Below are 18,383 nucleotides of genomic sequence, written 5' to 3' on the forward strand. Positions count from 1 at the left end.
CTTCATCATGCACACACCGTGTCTATCCTCGTTTTTAAGAAAAAATGAGGTAGTGACGGTGTGTTACACCATTCTTGTTTCTTTTCCCAAACAGCCCAACATATCCAAAAGAGGATATCTACAGGGCATCCTCTCGATGTCCTTCGAACGGACATATGTGTGTTGTTCCCCTTTCTTTCATCGAGCCACTTCTTGAAATTGTAACACCCTCTTCGAGGGGGAGACGATTTTGTCACCTCCGAAGTGAAGCGTCTCGCAAGTCATCCTTCGAGCCTGCTTGATCGAACGTATATCGATTGTGTTTTTGAAGGTAACGCGGAGAGCGCGGAAGGAACGGAGTCCGATTCCTCGACGGAAGATCATCGTCAGCTGATCATCGAACACGTCGGTTCTTCCCCGGGAACGGACGTTCGCGCGAGAGAGATGTCGGAGGCACCGGTGAGCTTTGTCGTCGGGGAGCCCGATCCCGATCCCGACCCTAGCGAGGTGCAGGAGATCGAGGATAGCTTCCCGAGCGAGAGGAACGATAGCGCCAATCTGCAGGTGCAGAACAATGTCGTGCCAGGATTGGTAGAGCGCCGTAAGCGTCTCAGGTGATTGTGCAACGTGTTTCCGTCATATTTTCCTGCTACACACGAGTGGATTTGAGATATTCTTTAGGTCAGACCTGGATCTCCCTCTCTCTCTCTTTCTCTTTCCCTCGTAAGAGATTTTATTAAGAGCTGGTTATTCCAACTTCTTGTTAAGTTTTACCCCTTTAAGAGCCGGTTGTTCCAACTCTTGGTAAGTTTTACCCAACAGGTAGCGTATCTTCGTCTCTTTTTTTAGAATTTATCTGAAAAGAGACGAAAATATGCTACCTGTCGGGTAAAACTTACTAAGAAGTTGGAAAAATCGGCTATAAGTGGTATACCTTCTCTACTTTGGAACTTATCTCAAAAAATACGAAAATATGAACTACTTAAACGGGTAAAACTTATCAAAAAGCTGGAAAAATAGACTTATCCAACTAAGAAGTTGGAAAAATCGGCGATACGTTTTGTTTCCGCCATCTAGATAAACTTGAAGTATTGGGAGGGTGATATCTAAAAATCTGTAAAATTTTTACACAATGCTTATGCAAGCGAGCGTAAGCATCACTGTATTTATGAATAGATGACATGAATGAGAAGGGGGGCAGTGGAGTGAGGAAATTCGAACGATGCGTGGACGTATTCTCTCTTTAGCACTGTAAATCTTTTTCACCTCTGCGACCCCTTGACATTAAATGTTTGAATATTCAAAGACAAGCTTCCATGCGCGAGGAAATACGATTATATTCGGTGTTGAAAGAAAAGATTTATAAAACGAAAAGGCCCTAAATATGTCAATCTTGATTAAAAGGGTTCTAATAAGAATCAAATGAAATATATATAAAAGCGCGATTAGCTTTTGTTAGTTTGAAATTAAATGTTTCATAGTTCCACTTTAGTGACTGCATAACAAAAAAAAAACAAAAACAGAAACTATAAAAGAAGTAGGTATGTCTATAAAAATAGTAATACATTAAAAGATGAAATAGAATAAAAATAGAATGTGTATGAATCGTGCATACGTAGGATCCCAAAAAGTCTTCCTATTTTATTATCTATATTAAGAAGTAATGTTTTTGTCTCTTTTAAAAATTAAAATTAAAATTTAATTTTTTCGTACGAATTTTTAGCGAATTCGACTTTACGTTGATTAACGAATCACGAAATAATCTCAAACAGCTGATAACACATGAAGCTATTTTTTTCTCTCTTTACATATACATTATGCAAGTGTATAAATAAGGTAAAAGGCGTAAATATATAGGACGCGACCTTTGATATAGGTCGCAGACCTTCGTTAAAGAAAAGGCGAAAACGAAATTTTCAGAAGAGTGAAAGACTCGAATCGAAAAATCGCATTTTTTAAATTGAAGAGATATCGCGGATGGAGAAAATATTGTGTAACATTTGCGTACATATATCCATTTGCGCTTCGAGTCCTCTCAGAGCACGAGAGCGCAACCGCAGTATACGAATTCGTAATCTTTATTCATTATCGTTTTAGCATAAACACGCGTAACGCGTCGTATCGCATGAGGAGGAGAGAAAACGGAGGGATTCGGAGGAAAAAAATTTTTTAAGACCTTCAAATTTCGCTTTAATATATAATTGATGACGATAGCTTTTTGCTCCCCGTCCATGCGCGCGAATAAGCTTGATAAGCATATTCTGAAATGTCATATTGATCAATTTCGATACAACGAGTTGTTATGCAATCCTTTCCACGTCTTACATTTTATTTTGCACGATGTACATACAGACGGATTCTTATATGAACACCTTAATTAAAATGTTAAGATCAGCAAGTAAAAGTGGGCGAATATTTTTCAAGATTATATTACGTGTCAAAAGTAGAAAATATTTTCTAAACACTAACGTTTCTTTTTACCTCGTTCAAATATCTTAATCTTTAAAAATACGAGATATATAAAAGAATTATTTGCGATCTTCGACATCTTTTTTTAAATGGAATTGTATAATTTTTTAAAAATCAATTTTCTCAAATTAAACATTTCCCTCTAATTTGAGAAAATCCGTTTAAAAAAATTAAAATCAAGTAAAAGTATACGAATATTTTTTAAGATCATATTACGTGTCAAAAGTATAAGATATTTTCTAAACACTAACATTTTTTTTTTTACCTAATTCAAATATTTTGATACGTGGAAATATGAGATATTTAAAAGAATTACTCGCGATTTTTGAGATTTCTCGATAGTCATCGACATCTTTTTTTAAATAAAATTGTATAAATTTTTAAAAATAAATTTTCTCAAATTAAAAATTTTCCTCTAATTTGAGAAAATCAGTTTTATCAAAAACAATTTATTAAGTGTTATAAGAATAATAATTTGATTCTTTCTAAATGCGAAACTCCAGTCGAATTATAGAGAACTCTTCCTAATTAACTGATTTAAACAAAATTATACAATTTTATATATTTAAAAAAGAAGTCATTGACATTTCAAGAAACTTCGATAAAAAATTGCATTTATTATTAATATTTATTATAATATTAACCTTTCGAGAATTAAATTAATCAAAAGTATTTTCGTTCATTTTTATATGACATCAACGAACGACATACAACCTCGAATCAAGTAATATGTAATCGTATAGTAATTAGCGAGCGACTAATTATCATTTATCGGAAATATATGTATCAGAGGAAAAAGAATATTTTGTATTAAGTAAATTTTTCCGCGTGTCATGTAATAATACTTAATTGCGAAAAATTAAAAGAGTTACAACCGGTTGACACCTCCCATTTTTCTTCCTGTCTCTTGAGGTTGTCTATAAAAAAAAAAAAAATTATCATACGTGTCTCTTCTCACAAGTATCATAAGCCTAAAAAGGTAGGGGAATTCTTGTGGTGTCTCGATGAAGAATAGTCAATTGGATAGAAACCTGCACTCGTCAGTGAACGCTCGCTCGCCTTTCTAACAAGACGGTCAACGTTACGATAAGTGTTACGCATTCGTTTATTTCGTTTTCTCTTTTTTCTTTTCATTTTTGTTTTACTTTCCAATCTCCCTTTTCGTTCAAGTACATGGAATTTTGCAATTCAAACGACGCGTGGTAAAAACCTGACGTACGAGTCGCGGTGCAAAAATGTTCTCCGCTTACGATAACTAACGATAACTGGCGGCTCGCATTTAAAAAGAATCGACTTGTCATTTCTTATAATGCATGATTAACAATTGTTTGTTCCTTGGCTGTCTATAGCCCTTTTCATCAGGGAGGACAATTTTTGCTTCGTTTATTTTTCACATCATACGCGAGTGATTTTCAATTTTCAAAGATTTGTTCTATCTCTTCTCGCTGTCCTTTTTTTTTGCAATATTATTAATCTTGCAATGTCAATGACGACGATAATATTTTACGACGACATAAAGATGATGTAATTATTAGTACACATAAGATACGACTCTGAATGTAAAACTCGAGATAGTCGATATATATTCCAAGGTTGTACTGATTGGTATTAGAAAAATATTCCGCGTCTTTAATATTTGTCTTTGTCGGATTTCTCGTGTCATTCATATACAAACGAGAACCAAAGTCAAGTTGATGAGCTTATAATGAGCCTTTGATTCGCTGATTGTATTTGAAACCGTCCGATTATTCGCGTATTTGTTAAGTTTCGGAGGCGGGATCTTGAGCTTATTTAAACCCGTTTCGAGTTTCGGAGAGTCAAGATGAAGAAGCGGATGAAGAGATTCGTTTTGGCGGAGAATTCGGAGAAGGATAAAAACTGGAAGAGCTCGGACAATTTGTTGGCGCGCATGGCGTCTAAAATGAATCTAATAAACGTGAAGAATGAGTTACCGCCAGACATGCACGAGGAGGTGAAGGAAACGAAGGAGGTGAAGGACACGAAGGACGAGCAAGCGAGTCCGTCACTGGGTTCAGAAACGTAATCACATTTTATTTTGCCGATGCACAGACAAATGGCTTACAAGAACGCCACAGACTGACATGCGAGAGTCGCGAAAAAGAAAATTTTAATCGATACTCTGTGAAAAAGTAATCGGAATTGAGAGAATCGATCGAAAACTACTAGAATTGACTGTAAAAACAGAGTGACAATTATAGAGGCCAAACTTATATCCTTTTGGCAAGATGAAAGATTTTTATTATTTCATCTTGTCAAAAATTTATTACACGTAATTTGTGAAAAAATTATAATGATTAAATGCGCACTTAAAATGTAATTAATATATATTAAAAATATTATATTCTTATTTTATGTACACACAGGATATTTCATTTTATATTTGGCAGTTAAATATCTGGAAACCTTTTCATGTTGAATGTCAAAAATAAAATGAGACCATATGTGTACCTACATATATATATAAAATTAAATATAATTTTTATTATATATAGATGTAATTACAAAAATTATGATAATATATAAATCATACTTATATAAAAATTTTGATTTGACAGGCCCAGCATGTCGCAGGGTACGGTGATGATTCTGGCGCAAAATCGGCAAGAGAAGGACTTCACTGTTGCGACTCCCGAGGAGTTTGTTCATCGTTTCGGAGGCACCAAAGTGATCAACAAGGTAAAATACTCTAAACAACATTCAGAGCAGCCTAAAACGCAAAGAGAAAATGGTCAAACATCAACTAATGTAAAATATTCTCTGGGTGTTCTCTGGATGTTCTTTGAATATTCTCTGAACATCTTTCGGATGTGCTGTTACTCTTAACAGCTTTATATGAGATTTTATATGGGATTGTTTCCAGGTGCTGATCGCCAACAATGGCATCGCTGCGGTCAAATGCATGCGCTCGATTCGACGATGGTCGTACGAGATGTTTAAGAACGAGAGGGCTGTGCGTTTTGTGGTGATGGTCACGCCGGAAGATCTGAAGGCGAACGCGGAGTACATCAAAATGGCAGATCATTACGTGCCAGTACCTGGTGGAACCAACAACAACAATTACGCCAACGTGGAATTGATCGTCGACATCGCGATACGTACTCAGGTCCAAGCAGTTTGGGCAGGATGGGGCCACGCTTCGGAAAATCCGAAACTTCCGGAACTACTCCACAAAAATAACATCTGCTTCATTGGTATAAAAAAAGATATATCAAACCGGATTTTAATGAAAAGAAAAACGCGTCTATTATTTTCTCTCTCTTCAGCTGTATATCGAATATTGTACAAGAATTTATTTAAATTAATCGTCCTGTAATATAAAGTTTTCTGCAAAATGTTTTACACCGGTTTACATTCTCTTATATTTGTTTTGTAGGACCATCCGAGAGAGCCATGTGGGCGTTAGGTGACAAAATCGCGTCTAGCATAGTCGCTCAAACTGCAGAAGTGCCGACTCTTCCTTGGTCAGGATCGGAATTGACAGCGCATTACAGCGGGAAAAAGATTAAGATATCATCGGAACTTTTCAAGAAGGGATGCGTCAGCTCTGTAGAGGAGTGTTTAGCAGCTGCCAACAAGATTGGCTTCCCGATCATGGTGAAAGCGAGCGAGGGTGGCGGCGGTAAAGGGATCAGGAAAGTTGAAAACGCCGAGGAGTTACCCGCTTTGTTCAGGTAAACGTTTCTTCAAAGTCGCCGCAGTCGCGGAAGAGGATCTTTTTTTGCATCCGTTTCTATTTCAAGGATTTCTAATATTTAGACAAGTGCAGACTGAAATACCCGGCTCGCCGATATTTATCATGAAACTGGCCAAATGCGCTCGTCACTTGGAAGTGCAATTACTAGCTGATAATTACGGCAACGCGATATCACTGTTTGGACGCGATTGTTCTATCCAAAGGAGGCACCAAAAAATTATCGAAGAGGCCCCGGCCGTAATCGCCAACTCAGAGGTTTTCGAAAAGATGGAAAAGGTAAATGAATACCGTTGATTACTACCTTGACATTAATTTTGATATTGATTGGTTGCTCTATTGATCCAAATTCTTACAGGCCGCTGTGAGACTGGCAAAAATGGTGGGATACGTTAGCGCGGGTACTGTAGAATATCTATATGACACATCCGGCAGATATTATTTTCTGGAGCTAAATCCGCGTCTCCAAGTGGAACATCCCTGTACCGAGATGGTGTCGGACGTGAACTTGCCAGCGGCTCAATTGCAAATAGCTATGGGTTTGCCGTTACACCACATCAAGGATATACGTCTCTTGTATGGAGAGACCCCCTGGGGCGATAATCCGATCGACTTTGATCAGCCACGTCACAAACCTCAACCATGGGGCCACGTTATAGCAGCTAGAATTACCAGCGAAAATCCTGACGAAGGTAAAATCTTTTTTTTTTCTTTTATATTTAGTGTATGATGATTCTTAGCGTGTATAAATTATAACTCGGCGTGGATTTTTTTAGGCTTTAAACCGAGTTCCGGCACGGTGCAGGAGTTGAATTTTCGATCATCCAAGAACGTATGGGGTTACTTTTCGGTCGGTGCTTCAGGAGGACTTCACGAATTCGCTGATTCACAATTCGGTCATTGTTTCTCGTGGGGTGAAAACCGCAATCAGGCTAGAGAAAATTTAGTCATAGCTCTGAAAGAATTAAGTATCAGGGGCGATTTTAGGACCACAGTTGAATACCTCATCACTCTCCTGGAAACCGAATCCTTTCAACAGAATAACATAGACACCGCTTGGCTCGACCTGCTGATCGCAGAACGTGTCCGCAGCGATAAGCCGGACGTTTTGCTGGCTGTCACCTGCGGAGCACTTCATATCGCCGATAGAACGATCACGGCCGCTTTCACCGGATTTCAGACGGCCCTGGAAAAGGGCCAAATACAGGCTAGCAACGATTTAGACAATGTTGTCGACGTAAGTTTCTTGAATAACTTTGGAAATAAGCTTGTGTGCGTTTTCCAACAAATATTTCATTATACTATACGTTGCAGGTAGAGCTTATCAACGATGGATACAAGTACAAAGTGCAAGCTGCCAAATCTGGTCCCAATACCTATTTCCTTGTGATGAACGGTTCTTACAAAGAGGTAGAGATCCATCGCATGTCAGACGGAGGATTGCTGCTTTCGCTGGACGGTGCGAGTCTTACGACTTACATGCGAGAAGAGGTGGATCGTTACAGAATCATGATAGGAAATCAGACATGCATCTTCGAAAAGGATAACGATCCATCTTTGCTAAGATCACCGTCGGCCGGAAAGTTGATTAATTTTTTGGTCGAAGACGGCGGCCACGTGGGCACCGGTCAGGCATACGCCGAAATCGAAGTGATGAAAATGGTCATGACCGTTACTGCCAGCGAAGCAGGTAGCGTCTTTTACGTGAAGCGACCTGGCGCTATACTGGAAGCTGGTACTCTGATCGCGCATCTTGACCTGGACGATCCGTCACTGGTGACGAAAGCGCAAGAATATACGGGACAGTTTCTAGCGGCAGCGGTGCTCTCCATGCCGGAAAAATTAAATCATCTCCATTCCAAGTATCGAAACGCTTTGGAAAATACATTGGCTGGCTATTGTTTGCCGGATCCATATCATTTGCCACGTTTGCGTGAGTTAATCGAGAAATTCATGTATTCGTTGCGCGATCCTAACTTACCGTTACTGGAACTGCAGGAGGTAATTGCAACGATATCCGGCCGGATTCCCATCTCGGTGGAGAAGAAGATTCGCAAATTGATGTCGTTGTACGAGCGAAATATCACGTCAATCTTAGCCCAGTTTCCCAGTCAACAGATCGCCGCCGTGATTGACACGCATGCAGCAACTCTGTCGAAAAGAGCCGAGCGCGATGTATTCTTCTTGACGACCCAAGCTATCGTACAACTGGTACAGAGATATCGAAACGGCATACGTGGTCGAATGAAGACCGCGGTGCACGAATTACTGCGACAGTATTACTTGGTCGAAAGCCAGTTCCAGCAGGGTCATTATGACAAATGCGTTTCCGCACTGATAGAGAAGTACAAGGACGACGTGGCGACGGTCACTGGTATGATTTTCAGTCACAATCAAGTGACAAAGAAGAATGTCTTGGTTACTATGCTGATCGATCACTTGTGGGCCAACGAGCCCGGTCTTACTGACGAGCTCTCAAGCACGTTGACCGAACTGACTAGCCTGAATCGAACAGAACACAGTCGCGTAGCGCTGAGAGCCAGACAAGTGTTGATCGCCGCTCATCAACCCGCCTACGAGCTCAGACACAATCAAATGGAGTCTATATTTCTCTCCGCGGTGGATATGTACGGGCACGACTTTCATCCGGAAAACTTGCAGAAGCTTATTCTTTCGGAAACATCCATCTTCGACATTCTTCATGATTTCTTCTATCATACTAATCGTGCGGTGTGTAACGCCGCCTTGGAAGTGTACGTGCGACGAGCTTACATCAGCTACGATCTAACGTGTTTGCAACACCTGGAGCTGTCCGGTGAGATGCCGCTGGTATATTTCCAGTTCGTTTTACCCAGCAATCATCCAAATCGTCAGGTTCAATCCTTGGTGGATTACAGAGCCGGTGCGATGGCGGCTTTCCAGGATCTCGAGCAGTTCAGTCAATACGCGGACGAGGTCTTGGATATGTTGGACGATCTGTCGAGCCCTACGCCGATGGTGTCAGCGAAATTGTTGGAGGCGGTGGACGCTGCGGGTAGCGAATCGCGGCACAGCACGTCCATCAACGTGTCCTTGAGCATGGCGGCGGACGGAACGTCAGCCACGACGGCAGTGGCGACGCCCAATGACAGGGAGTCCGCCGAACCAGTTCACATATTGAGTATCGCAGTCAAGGAAAGCGGTACCGAGGATGACGCCACAATGGCCCGAATGTTTGGAGACTGGTGCGCCAATAACAAGGAAGAATTGATAAACCGTGGCATCCGCAGAGTGACATTCGCCGCGCTCAAGAGGAGACAGTTCCCCAAGTTCTTCACCTTCCGTCAGCGAGAGGGTTTCGTCGAGGACAGGATCTATCGGCACCTTGAACCCGGTTGCGCCTTCCAATTGGAATTGAATCGCATGCGAACATACGATCTCGAGGCCCTCCCGACGTCGAATCAGAAGATGCATCTGTATCTAGGCCAGGCCAAAGTCGCAAAGGGTCAACAAGTTACCGATTATCGTTTCTTCATCCGCTCGATTATACGGCACTCCGATCTCATCACGAAGGAGGCGAGCTTCGATTATCTTCACAACGAGGGCGAACGCGTCCTCCTCGAGGCTATGGACGAATTGGAGGTCGCGTTCTCGCATCCTCTCGCGAAGCGCACCGAGTGCAACCACATCTTCTTGAACTTCGTACCCACGGTTATTATGGATCCGAATAGAATAGAGGAGAGCGTGACTAGTATGGTGTTGCGATATGGTCCGAGATTGTGGAAGCTGCACGTGCGGCAGGCGGAGATCAAGATGACCATAAGGCCCGCACCAGGAAAACCGACCTCGAACGTGCGCCTCTGCATCGCCAACGACAGCGGTTACAGCATCGACTTGCATCTTTACACGGAGGCTACCGATCCCAAGACGGGTATCATCCGTTTCGAGTCTTATCCACCCACATCGACGAACGCGGCCAATTGGAGGCCGGGACCTATGCACGGGCTACCGATCTCTACACCGTATCTGACTAAGGATTATCTCCAGGCGAAGAGGTTCCAGGCGCAGAGCGCCGGTACGACTTACGTCTACGACCTGCCGGATATGTTTCGGCAACAAGTCGAGAAATTGTGGCAGAAATACGTGGAAGAGAGGCCACTGAACGACGGTCAGAATCCGATCGTGATCCCCAATCCGGTGATGGACGTGGCGGAGTTGGTGTTAGAGGAAGAACAATTGGTCGAGCAGAAGCGATTACCGGGTGAGAACGATGTTGGCATGATCGCCTGGCGATTGACCCTGCGCACCCCGGAGTATCCTTACGGTCGGGACGTCATACTCATTGCCAATGATCTCACGTACCTGATAGGTTCGTTTGGAATACGCGAGGATCTGCTGTTCTGCCGAGCTTCCGAAAGGGCGAGGCAGCTCAGATGTCCGCGGATATATTTCTCCGCCAATTCTGGCGCCCGTATCGGTCTGGCCGAAGAGGTAAAGGCCCTCTTCAGGATCGCGTGGGAGGACGAGAACGAGCCGGAGAAGGGCTTCAAGTATATCTACCTCACACCGGATGATTACACGCGCTTGGCGTCTTTCAACTCGGTCAAGGCCTCGCTGATCGAGGATCCCGCGGGCGAGTCCCGTTACAGGATCACGGACATCATCGGCAAGGACGACGGCTTAGGAGTGGAAAATCTCAAGTACGCTGGTCTGATTGCTGGCGAAACGTCCCGGGCTTACGACGAGATCATCACCATCTCCATAGTGTCTTGCCGCGCGATCGGTATCGGCAGTTATCTGGTGCGTCTCGGCCAGAGGGTGATACAGATCGAGAATTCGCACATTATTCTGACTGGTTACCGGGCGCTGAACGCCGTACTGGGTCGCGAGGTTTACGCCAGCAATAATCAGCTAGGCGGTACTCAAATTATGCACAACAACGGGGTGTCTCACGCGACCGATGCCCGGGACATGGACGGAGTCGCGACCGCCTTGAAGTGGCTCACTTACTTCCCCAGGAACAAGGGCGCCTCGTTACCGATTCTCCTGCCCATCACGGATCCGATCGATCGTGAAATCGCTTATATGCCCACGAAGACGGCCTACGATCCAAGGTGGATGCTAGAAGGCAGACACTGCAGCGAATCGAATTGGGAGAGCGGCTTCTTCGACCGAGGATCGTGGCACGTGAGTGCTTTTATTTATTTATTTTTTTGCATTTTTCGTTCAGCAAATCTTCATTAACCGGCTCATGTCTTCTACGAGTAGGAAATAATGAGGCCGTGGGCGCAAACGGTGGTGACCGGACGGGCCAGACTCGGTGGTATACCTTGCGGAGTGATTGCTGTCGAGACCAGGACAGTCGAGCTGCATTTACCCGCCGATCCTGCCAACCTAGATTCCGAAGCTAAGACCTTGTCTCAAGCTGGACAGGTTTGGTTCCCGGACAGCGCGTACAAGACTGCGCAGGCTATTCAGGATTTCGGAAGGGAGGAGTTGCCGCTCTTCATCTTTGCTAATTGGAGAGGCTTCTCTGGAGGCATGAAGGGTAAGTCCTTGGAGCGTCCTTCGCTTAATTCGCATAGTCTCATTTCATGATTTTCTCTCTTTTTTTAGACATGTACGAACAAATTGTCAAGTTTGGTGCATACATCGTCGATGGGTTAAGGCAATATACTAAGCCGATATTCGTTTATATTCCGCCGAATGGAGAGCTCAGAGGTGGTGCTTGGGCCGTCGTGGATCCTACGATAAATCCTCGTTTCATGGAGATGTTCGCGGACAACACTAGCAGAGGTGGCGTCTTGGAAGCCGATGCGATTGTAGAGATTAAATTTCGAAACAAGGACATTGTGAAAACTATGCATAGAGTCGATCCTGTAATAGTCAAGCTAAAGGTAAGACCTAATTTTAAATTACTTAATTCATCACTAACATCCTTTTACAATTTTAAGTCCAACTCGTGTATCTTTTTAGGAGAAATTGTCGACCGCAACAGAAGACCGACTGGAGCTCGAGGCACAGATTCGTAAACGCGAGAAGCTTCTAGAGCCAATGTACCGTCAGGTCGCCATTTATTTCGCCGACCTGCACGACACGCCGGAGAGGATGTTCGAGAAGAATACGATTCAGGAGATAATACCGTGGAAGAAAGCGCGAGGGTTGTTTTACTGGCGATTGCGACGCAGGCTTCTGGAGGAGGAGATTAAAAACGAGATCTTGTCGACGCAGCCGAATCTCGATGTCAGGCAGGTGGGAGCGATGTTGCGACGCTGGTTCATCGAGGACAAGGGAACGACGGAATCGTACTTGTGGGATCAGGACGAGGCCGCGACCTGCTGGTTGGAGGCTCAACGTAGAACGGACGATAGTGTCGTGTCGCGTAACATTACGTGCGTGAAGAGAGACGCGGTGGTGACGCGCATCAAGGAGGCTCTGGACATCTGTCCGGAGATTAAACTGGACGCTGTCCTGGAAATTGCGCACAGATTGCAACCGGCCGAACGAGCAGAGTTGCAGAGAACTTTGTCGCAGATGGAGACAAGAGAGACGGGGCAGGAGCACCAAGACACGGACGTCTCGTCCTGAGTGTATTTTGCGTGTAAGCACACTTGCCACGCGAACCTCATTCATTCCAGCTTGTTAAATGCTCGTCGATAGTACAATTCATCATCAAAGACATAACGTAATTATTTGTATCGGTTTTCACAGATATTCTTTGTTGTCAAGGATGATTAATCAATTATTGATAATCAAGTAGAAAATGTTTCAAATAGATAGCGTGTTTCAAAGGCTTTTTAAATTTCGACTTCGTTTCTGAAGGTCGAAGAATCTCAACGGTTAAACCCTTGGTGAGGGCTGCACTCTTTCAATTTAGAAATTTTTAAATTACTAAAAAAATATATCGCGCTTTTATGAATTAGATAGTTTGTTGAACGATTTTTATCGTAGTTTCCGATATATCGAAAATGCTCGAAATACATATATTCTTGAAAATAAATATTTTATTAAATAGAGGAATAAAAGCGCGTCACTGCCATTCATGTGACCGTGGTGATGGTATCTATACCATATTTATAGATTATACTTACATCGTAATGAGATTCGAGATACTGAAAATATCGCATGTTCCTTCAGTTGCATCTCTTTGTCATGACTATTAAACTTTTATAAATTAGGATATACAAATCTGGAAAAAAAATATAAATTTGTATAATAAAATAAGTTATTAAAAAGTTCATACAATCACATATCTTATAATTTATTAATAACGGTATTATATTTATAACGACATTATAGCATATGGAATCTTAACACACATCTTTCAACTTTCAATTCCTTGATTATAACGCTTTGATGATAAGACACTACTTTCCTTAATTTGATATTCTACACATTGTATCTGGAAGAACATGCGTTACTAAAAAATACATGATTCTGTGTTTAATTACACACACATACGCACACATTTCTCGAAGGAAATGCGATTGTAACATTACAAAATATTACAAACAATATCCTTATGTAACATTATTTTATGATATATGCAACAAAAACACAATTCGCGTATATATTATATTAATGTTTATTTTCTTTTCACATTTTACGCGAAAGGTGTATATGTGTGTGTGCATATTTTATATATAATTATATTTTAAAACTCTGATCGTATCTCCTAAAAAAAAGGCGCCATCGAAGAATTTCGATTTTACTTATTATGTTTTAAAACCGAAGATTCTTTTGAATATTTAACTAAAAAAATGGGCTATTAAGAATCAGTTTTTTGAGAATCTAATTAAAATTTATGGAGATTCTCATTAGAATGAAAAAAAATGTGCGCTTTCTTTTTACTCAATCGCATCTGGCTCTTAATAATTCATTTTTTTCGTTTATTAGATATTTTAATGGAAAACTTATAGAATTTTGTATGCATTTATATCACTCATTCTGCTTCCAAAACCTGCGTGCGTAATCCTTTCGTGCAGACAATAATCATGGCGCGTTTCTATCACAAAAGAGAGAAGAGTTTTTTATATGCTTTATACATTTTTGGTAACATTGCCCGAGTAAACTATACATTGTATATATTCAAACCTTGTAAAAACAAGTTATAAAATTATATATATATACATAATTCTAAATATACAGCTCTATACAAAAGAGATTCTCAAAAAACTGGTATTTGGCTGCGATGTACGTCTATTAGATCGTCGTCTAAAGTAAGCAATACCATGAATGAAAAGAACATTGCTAATGCCGAAAGAAAGTGCCAGATGTCATGAGAATCAAAAAAGTTCAATAATTCGCAAGGTCTATTATACAAACGGGACTGGGCTGGGGTAAGAGCCCAAGATATAGTCTTATTCACGAAGAAGTACATAGCTGCTCCCCAAAATAGCATGGATAAGAGAATGTAAATCCCGGGCGTGAGGAGAATCCGTTCTCTATGGCAAAGCTGAAAAGATTTTCGGGCATTAAAAGATGCTAATTGACTTCCTATACAGAGTTCAAAACAATAGAAATAGAGAGAATGTACATACCTTCATCACTATGTAAAAGAAGGTGTATAAAATTAAATTAGACATTAGTATAGCTAATAAAAACGTAGCGAAGTTGTTCTCGTGATACATATTCCCGAATACCGCGAGTCCGACGTTGCATAAATTCGCTAATACGAGCATTATAAACCTAGCCGGATAGAGCGGTCGGAGTAGATGCCATATACCGCAGCGCGCGTCGTGTTTGAAGGTCTGTAAAATGACAGAAATCAAACGGCGAATGTCTCGCGGCGATTACAAAATATTAAGGAAAGAAAGAAAGTCGCATATACCTGTATTACTCTGTTAAAAACACCTCTGTTGAATTTGCATCGTCCCATGTAATATATTTGTACAGTCAGAATAAAACATATGAGTAAATGCAGAATGCTGAATATCACCCAAAAACACGTGGAGCCATTCAAGACTCCGATTAATCCTACGAATATTATAAGGGCCAGAATTCCAAACGTCACTGGTGCCCTGGCATTTATATCAGGGTGACGATTCTGATAGATCTTGAGCATGCACAGCACTGCGATTACGTACATAAAACTGGTGTCTGTAAAAAAAAAACAGATAAGGATATTGATTAACGATATATGGCAGATAAGAAACGACATAAGATGGAAAGAAAATAGTATTTCTGTTGTTACTCACCAAATTGAAAATTACTACGACTAGGACACACATGATAACTCGCTGATAGTATACCTTCCATTATCAATGCCGTGCCCATGGCATAAAACAAACCGTAATGCTGCGGTATACCGTAACACTTCGTCATATCCGTATTCGATTCGTTGTGTTCTCGAGAGTAAGTTAGAAATATGAATAGTAAGCCCAGTAAAAAGTATCCAAAATTCGAGAAAACGTGATTGAAATCAGACAGCAGACCCAGTGGATGAGCGCACAAAAAGTTGTAGTAACACATATCTTGATTTCCGGTCGTGTGTAACACTCGCTGATACGTTATCGCTAATTGGACAACCGGCAGGGTGTAGAATACCGCGACGGTTGCCAAATAATATAGATACAAACGAGATTTATGTCGCAATATTCGCGGTTCCTTGCGAGCGAGGTCGCAAACTGAGAGAACGATCTTCGTCCGTATTACATCCTTATCGGAGAGAGCATCCTCCATTAGATCTATGTCGTCCTCGTCTAGAGACGAATCTTCCTCCACAGAGTCCCATTGCCTGACCTGTAAAATATTTTCAATCAAAAATGCATTTAAAATTAGTATAAATATATAAAATAATATATATATATATATATATATATATATATATGATGTATAAAAATATATAAAATTAATAATATATAGTATATATCTATTGCTTTTTTACTTTGATATTACTTACCTCTCCAGGCATCGAGGGACTCGGCACCTGATCATTGATATCCTGATTTTGCTCGTTTATCGGTTCTACAAATTCTCTATTCTTTCTTATATTGAATACAACCACAGCCGTTATATAAAAGATACAAAAACACAATCCAATTGCTCCTGCTGATCCTGATGCAATGATATAATCTCGTTTCGTGATAGTAGGATTTATAATCAACGTGACGTTTTTTGTACGCAGAGGATTTCTACTGGATATTCCGTTACAATCAGTATCTTCCGCTTTAACGACCAGCACAACGAAGAATCCTGATGGATAAGTCTCTCTCTGCATCAAGTATACCAAAATTCTATATTACGTCGCAAATATATATAAAATATATGCTTATAAAAGACTATTATATATAATCTTACATATTACTCACCGGTATTGTAATACCCCCTCTTCTGCTTACAGTCTGCCAATGTCCAGAGAGTTCAATGTTTCGTTCTAAATCAAACACTGGACACTGCAAGAGAAAAAAACAGAATTTATATATTATAAATATAATTTGTATAATATTTTTATTATTTTCAAAAAGTATTACGTAAAGTATTAAAAGTATTAAGACTCACCGATGTATTTTGTACAGACACAGTCATACAGATATCATTATCCGATTCCACGCGAACAATAACAGAGGAAATATCTGTCTGTTTCGAGAATATGTAACCATAAAATATAGGCTCAGATGGAGAGATCTCTATTACTCTCTTATTTCCTGAACTGCAAAAAATGAAACGTTATGAAAATTTACAGGCAAAAGTACAATTATTTTGTATTGTTTCTCAACTAATATTTTAATATATACCTTAAGTAAAAATCCATCACTTCCACTACACTGAGATTAAATGAGATATTCTTGTGGCTGGCTGTAGATATACCAACAATAACATATGCATCATCATCCTTTGGCGCATGTCGATAGTACTTTGTGGAGCATAAAGTTCGACTAGTTTTATTATATACTACAGAACTGTCTGCGCTCTCGACTAATAAGGGTATTTGCCAAGATAAAATCCCTGTTGTTTGACGTACTATTACTATCAATGGTAAACTGTGCGTTGCGTTGCTTTCTATCTTTATCCTTGCAGTTTCCAGGGATATCTAAAAGTATGTATCGTCTAGTTTTAATAATAAATAAGAGAATTATGCAATTAATTTATTTCACCGAGACTTACATTGGCAGCGGGATACAAATATACATATTCCACAGAAGCATTTATAATGTTTGGATAACTTTGTCCATATTTAGCCTGGGTGACAATTGGAGACGGAGAGAAGGAAACTGCAGCATTGAAAAGCAGCAATATAGTAATCAATCCTAAGGCATTTCGCATCTCCATTGAATGTGCTGGAAAGAAGACAAAATAAAATTCTTAACCAGAGGCAAAATAATTTAAAAAAAAAATTAATTTAGTAGAAAAGCGCGTTTGCATGTCTTTGTACAATGTCATTCAATGTTGTAACATTTGTCGATATATTGAAAGAACGATAAATCATCAGACATATTATGAAAAATTACCAATGATTGTTGTTCCCATTTTGACATAAATCGAGAGCAAAAAGCTCCTTTCTCTCTTCTTTCATAAAATTACGTTATTGTGCTATATGACGCATGTCCTAATTCGTGACAGCTTTAAAATGTTTGGTTATCTCATTTCAATAGTGTGTCAAATGTATTAAGTAATCTTATATAAAAGAGAGATATGCTCCAAAGATACAACAACTTTATTTTGCTCCTCTATCGATTTCCGTCCTGTTGGGGAAACCAAATTTGCTTCGGCTTGTTTGTCAACCACAGCAGCTGACTGCATCATCTCACCGCTGACAGTTCGTGAACATACGTACACTAGTGCAGAAAGTGCAGCTGTAAAGAACGAACACTTGTATGTATTCGACGTTACAAACGTAGGGTTTGATTGACTAATCTTCCTCTTACATATTTATTTTGATTGACGCTTTTATAAGGTAAAGTACTTCTAAAATATAGTACTAAAAGAGAGCTCAATAAAATAAATATATATATATTTAATATAAATATATGTAGTGTTGTGTTCATATATAGAAAATTAATAAATCTTGAAATTTTAATAAACAAAAACGAATAAATAAAAAAATTTTTAAATATATAGAAAAATAAATTTTTTAAAATTTTGAATAAAATAAAAAGTTATTAAATAAGTAATTTTAATAAATTTCGATGTATATAAGAAATTGTAAATATATTTATTTATGGGACAAGTCTTGTCTGAACTTATCTGAATACACGTGAAATGTCTTTTTTCCGACAGCCAATCAGAGCGCGAGCTGCGGATG

General features: G+C 40.1%; 2 protein-coding genes across 5 annotated transcripts in view; one reads left to right on the forward strand and one right to left on the reverse strand.

Moving 5' to 3' along the window:
- The window catches only part of ACC (acetyl-CoA carboxylase), a 17,800-nt gene extending 2,736 nt beyond the window's left edge, over positions 1–15,064 (forward strand). For 2 of the 4 annotated variants that reach the window (XM_029313834.2, XM_085485273.1), the window contains exons 3-13: positions 311–593; positions 5,025–5,145; positions 5,330–5,660; positions 5,843–6,140; positions 6,226–6,439; positions 6,519–6,852; positions 6,937–7,397; positions 7,475–11,326; positions 11,408–11,687; positions 11,756–12,036; positions 12,116–15,064. In XM_029313834.2, the coding sequence (XP_029169667.1) occupies positions 311–593; positions 5,025–5,145; positions 5,330–5,660; positions 5,843–6,140; positions 6,226–6,439; positions 6,519–6,852; positions 6,937–7,397; positions 7,475–11,326; positions 11,408–11,687; positions 11,756–12,036; positions 12,116–12,727 (7,067 nt within the window). In that variant the 3' untranslated portion in view covers positions 12,728–15,064. Of the gene's footprint in view, positions 1–310; positions 4,489–5,024; positions 5,146–5,329; positions 5,661–5,842; positions 6,141–6,225; positions 6,440–6,518; positions 6,853–6,936; positions 7,398–7,474; positions 11,327–11,407; positions 11,688–11,755; positions 12,037–12,115 lie in introns of those variants that run through there. The other 2 variants (XM_029313835.2, XM_029313836.2) reach the window with 2 other exon arrangements.
- Positions 13,380–17,973, reverse strand: LOC114939583 (SID1 transmembrane family member 1). The gene is made up of 10 exons (XM_029313932.2): positions 17,590–17,973; positions 17,246–17,418; positions 16,876–17,171; positions 16,640–16,790; positions 16,450–16,533; positions 16,041–16,352; positions 15,337–15,880; positions 14,970–15,238; positions 14,680–14,889; positions 13,380–14,594 (listed from the first exon to the last, which is right to left on the reverse strand). The coding sequence occupies exons 1-10, from the start codon at positions 17,606–17,608 to the stop codon at positions 14,307–14,309; spliced, it is 2,346 nt and encodes a 781-aa protein (XP_029169765.1). The 5' UTR covers positions 17,609–17,973; the 3' UTR covers positions 13,380–14,306.
- Positions 17,974–18,383: the final 410 nt, after the last annotated feature.

The sequence above is a fragment of the Nylanderia fulva genome, unplaced genomic scaffold (genome assembly GCF_048542155.1).
Source record: "Nylanderia fulva isolate GAGA-0341 unplaced genomic scaffold, ASM4854215v1 Scaffold1, whole genome shotgun sequence".
Lineage (NCBI taxonomy): Eukaryota > Metazoa > Arthropoda > Insecta > Hymenoptera > Formicidae > Nylanderia > Nylanderia fulva.

Coding starts and splice junctions, on each gene's coding strand:
- LOC114939583 (XM_029313932.2), bottom strand. Junction 16,353..16,449: donor GAGGGGGTATTACAATACCG/GTGAGTAATATG, acceptor TACTTGATGCAG/AGAGAGACTTATCCATCAGG. Junction 15,239..15,336: donor TCGTAGTAATTTTCAATTTG/GTGAGTAACAAC, acceptor TTTTTTTTACAG/ACACCAGTTTTATGTACGTA.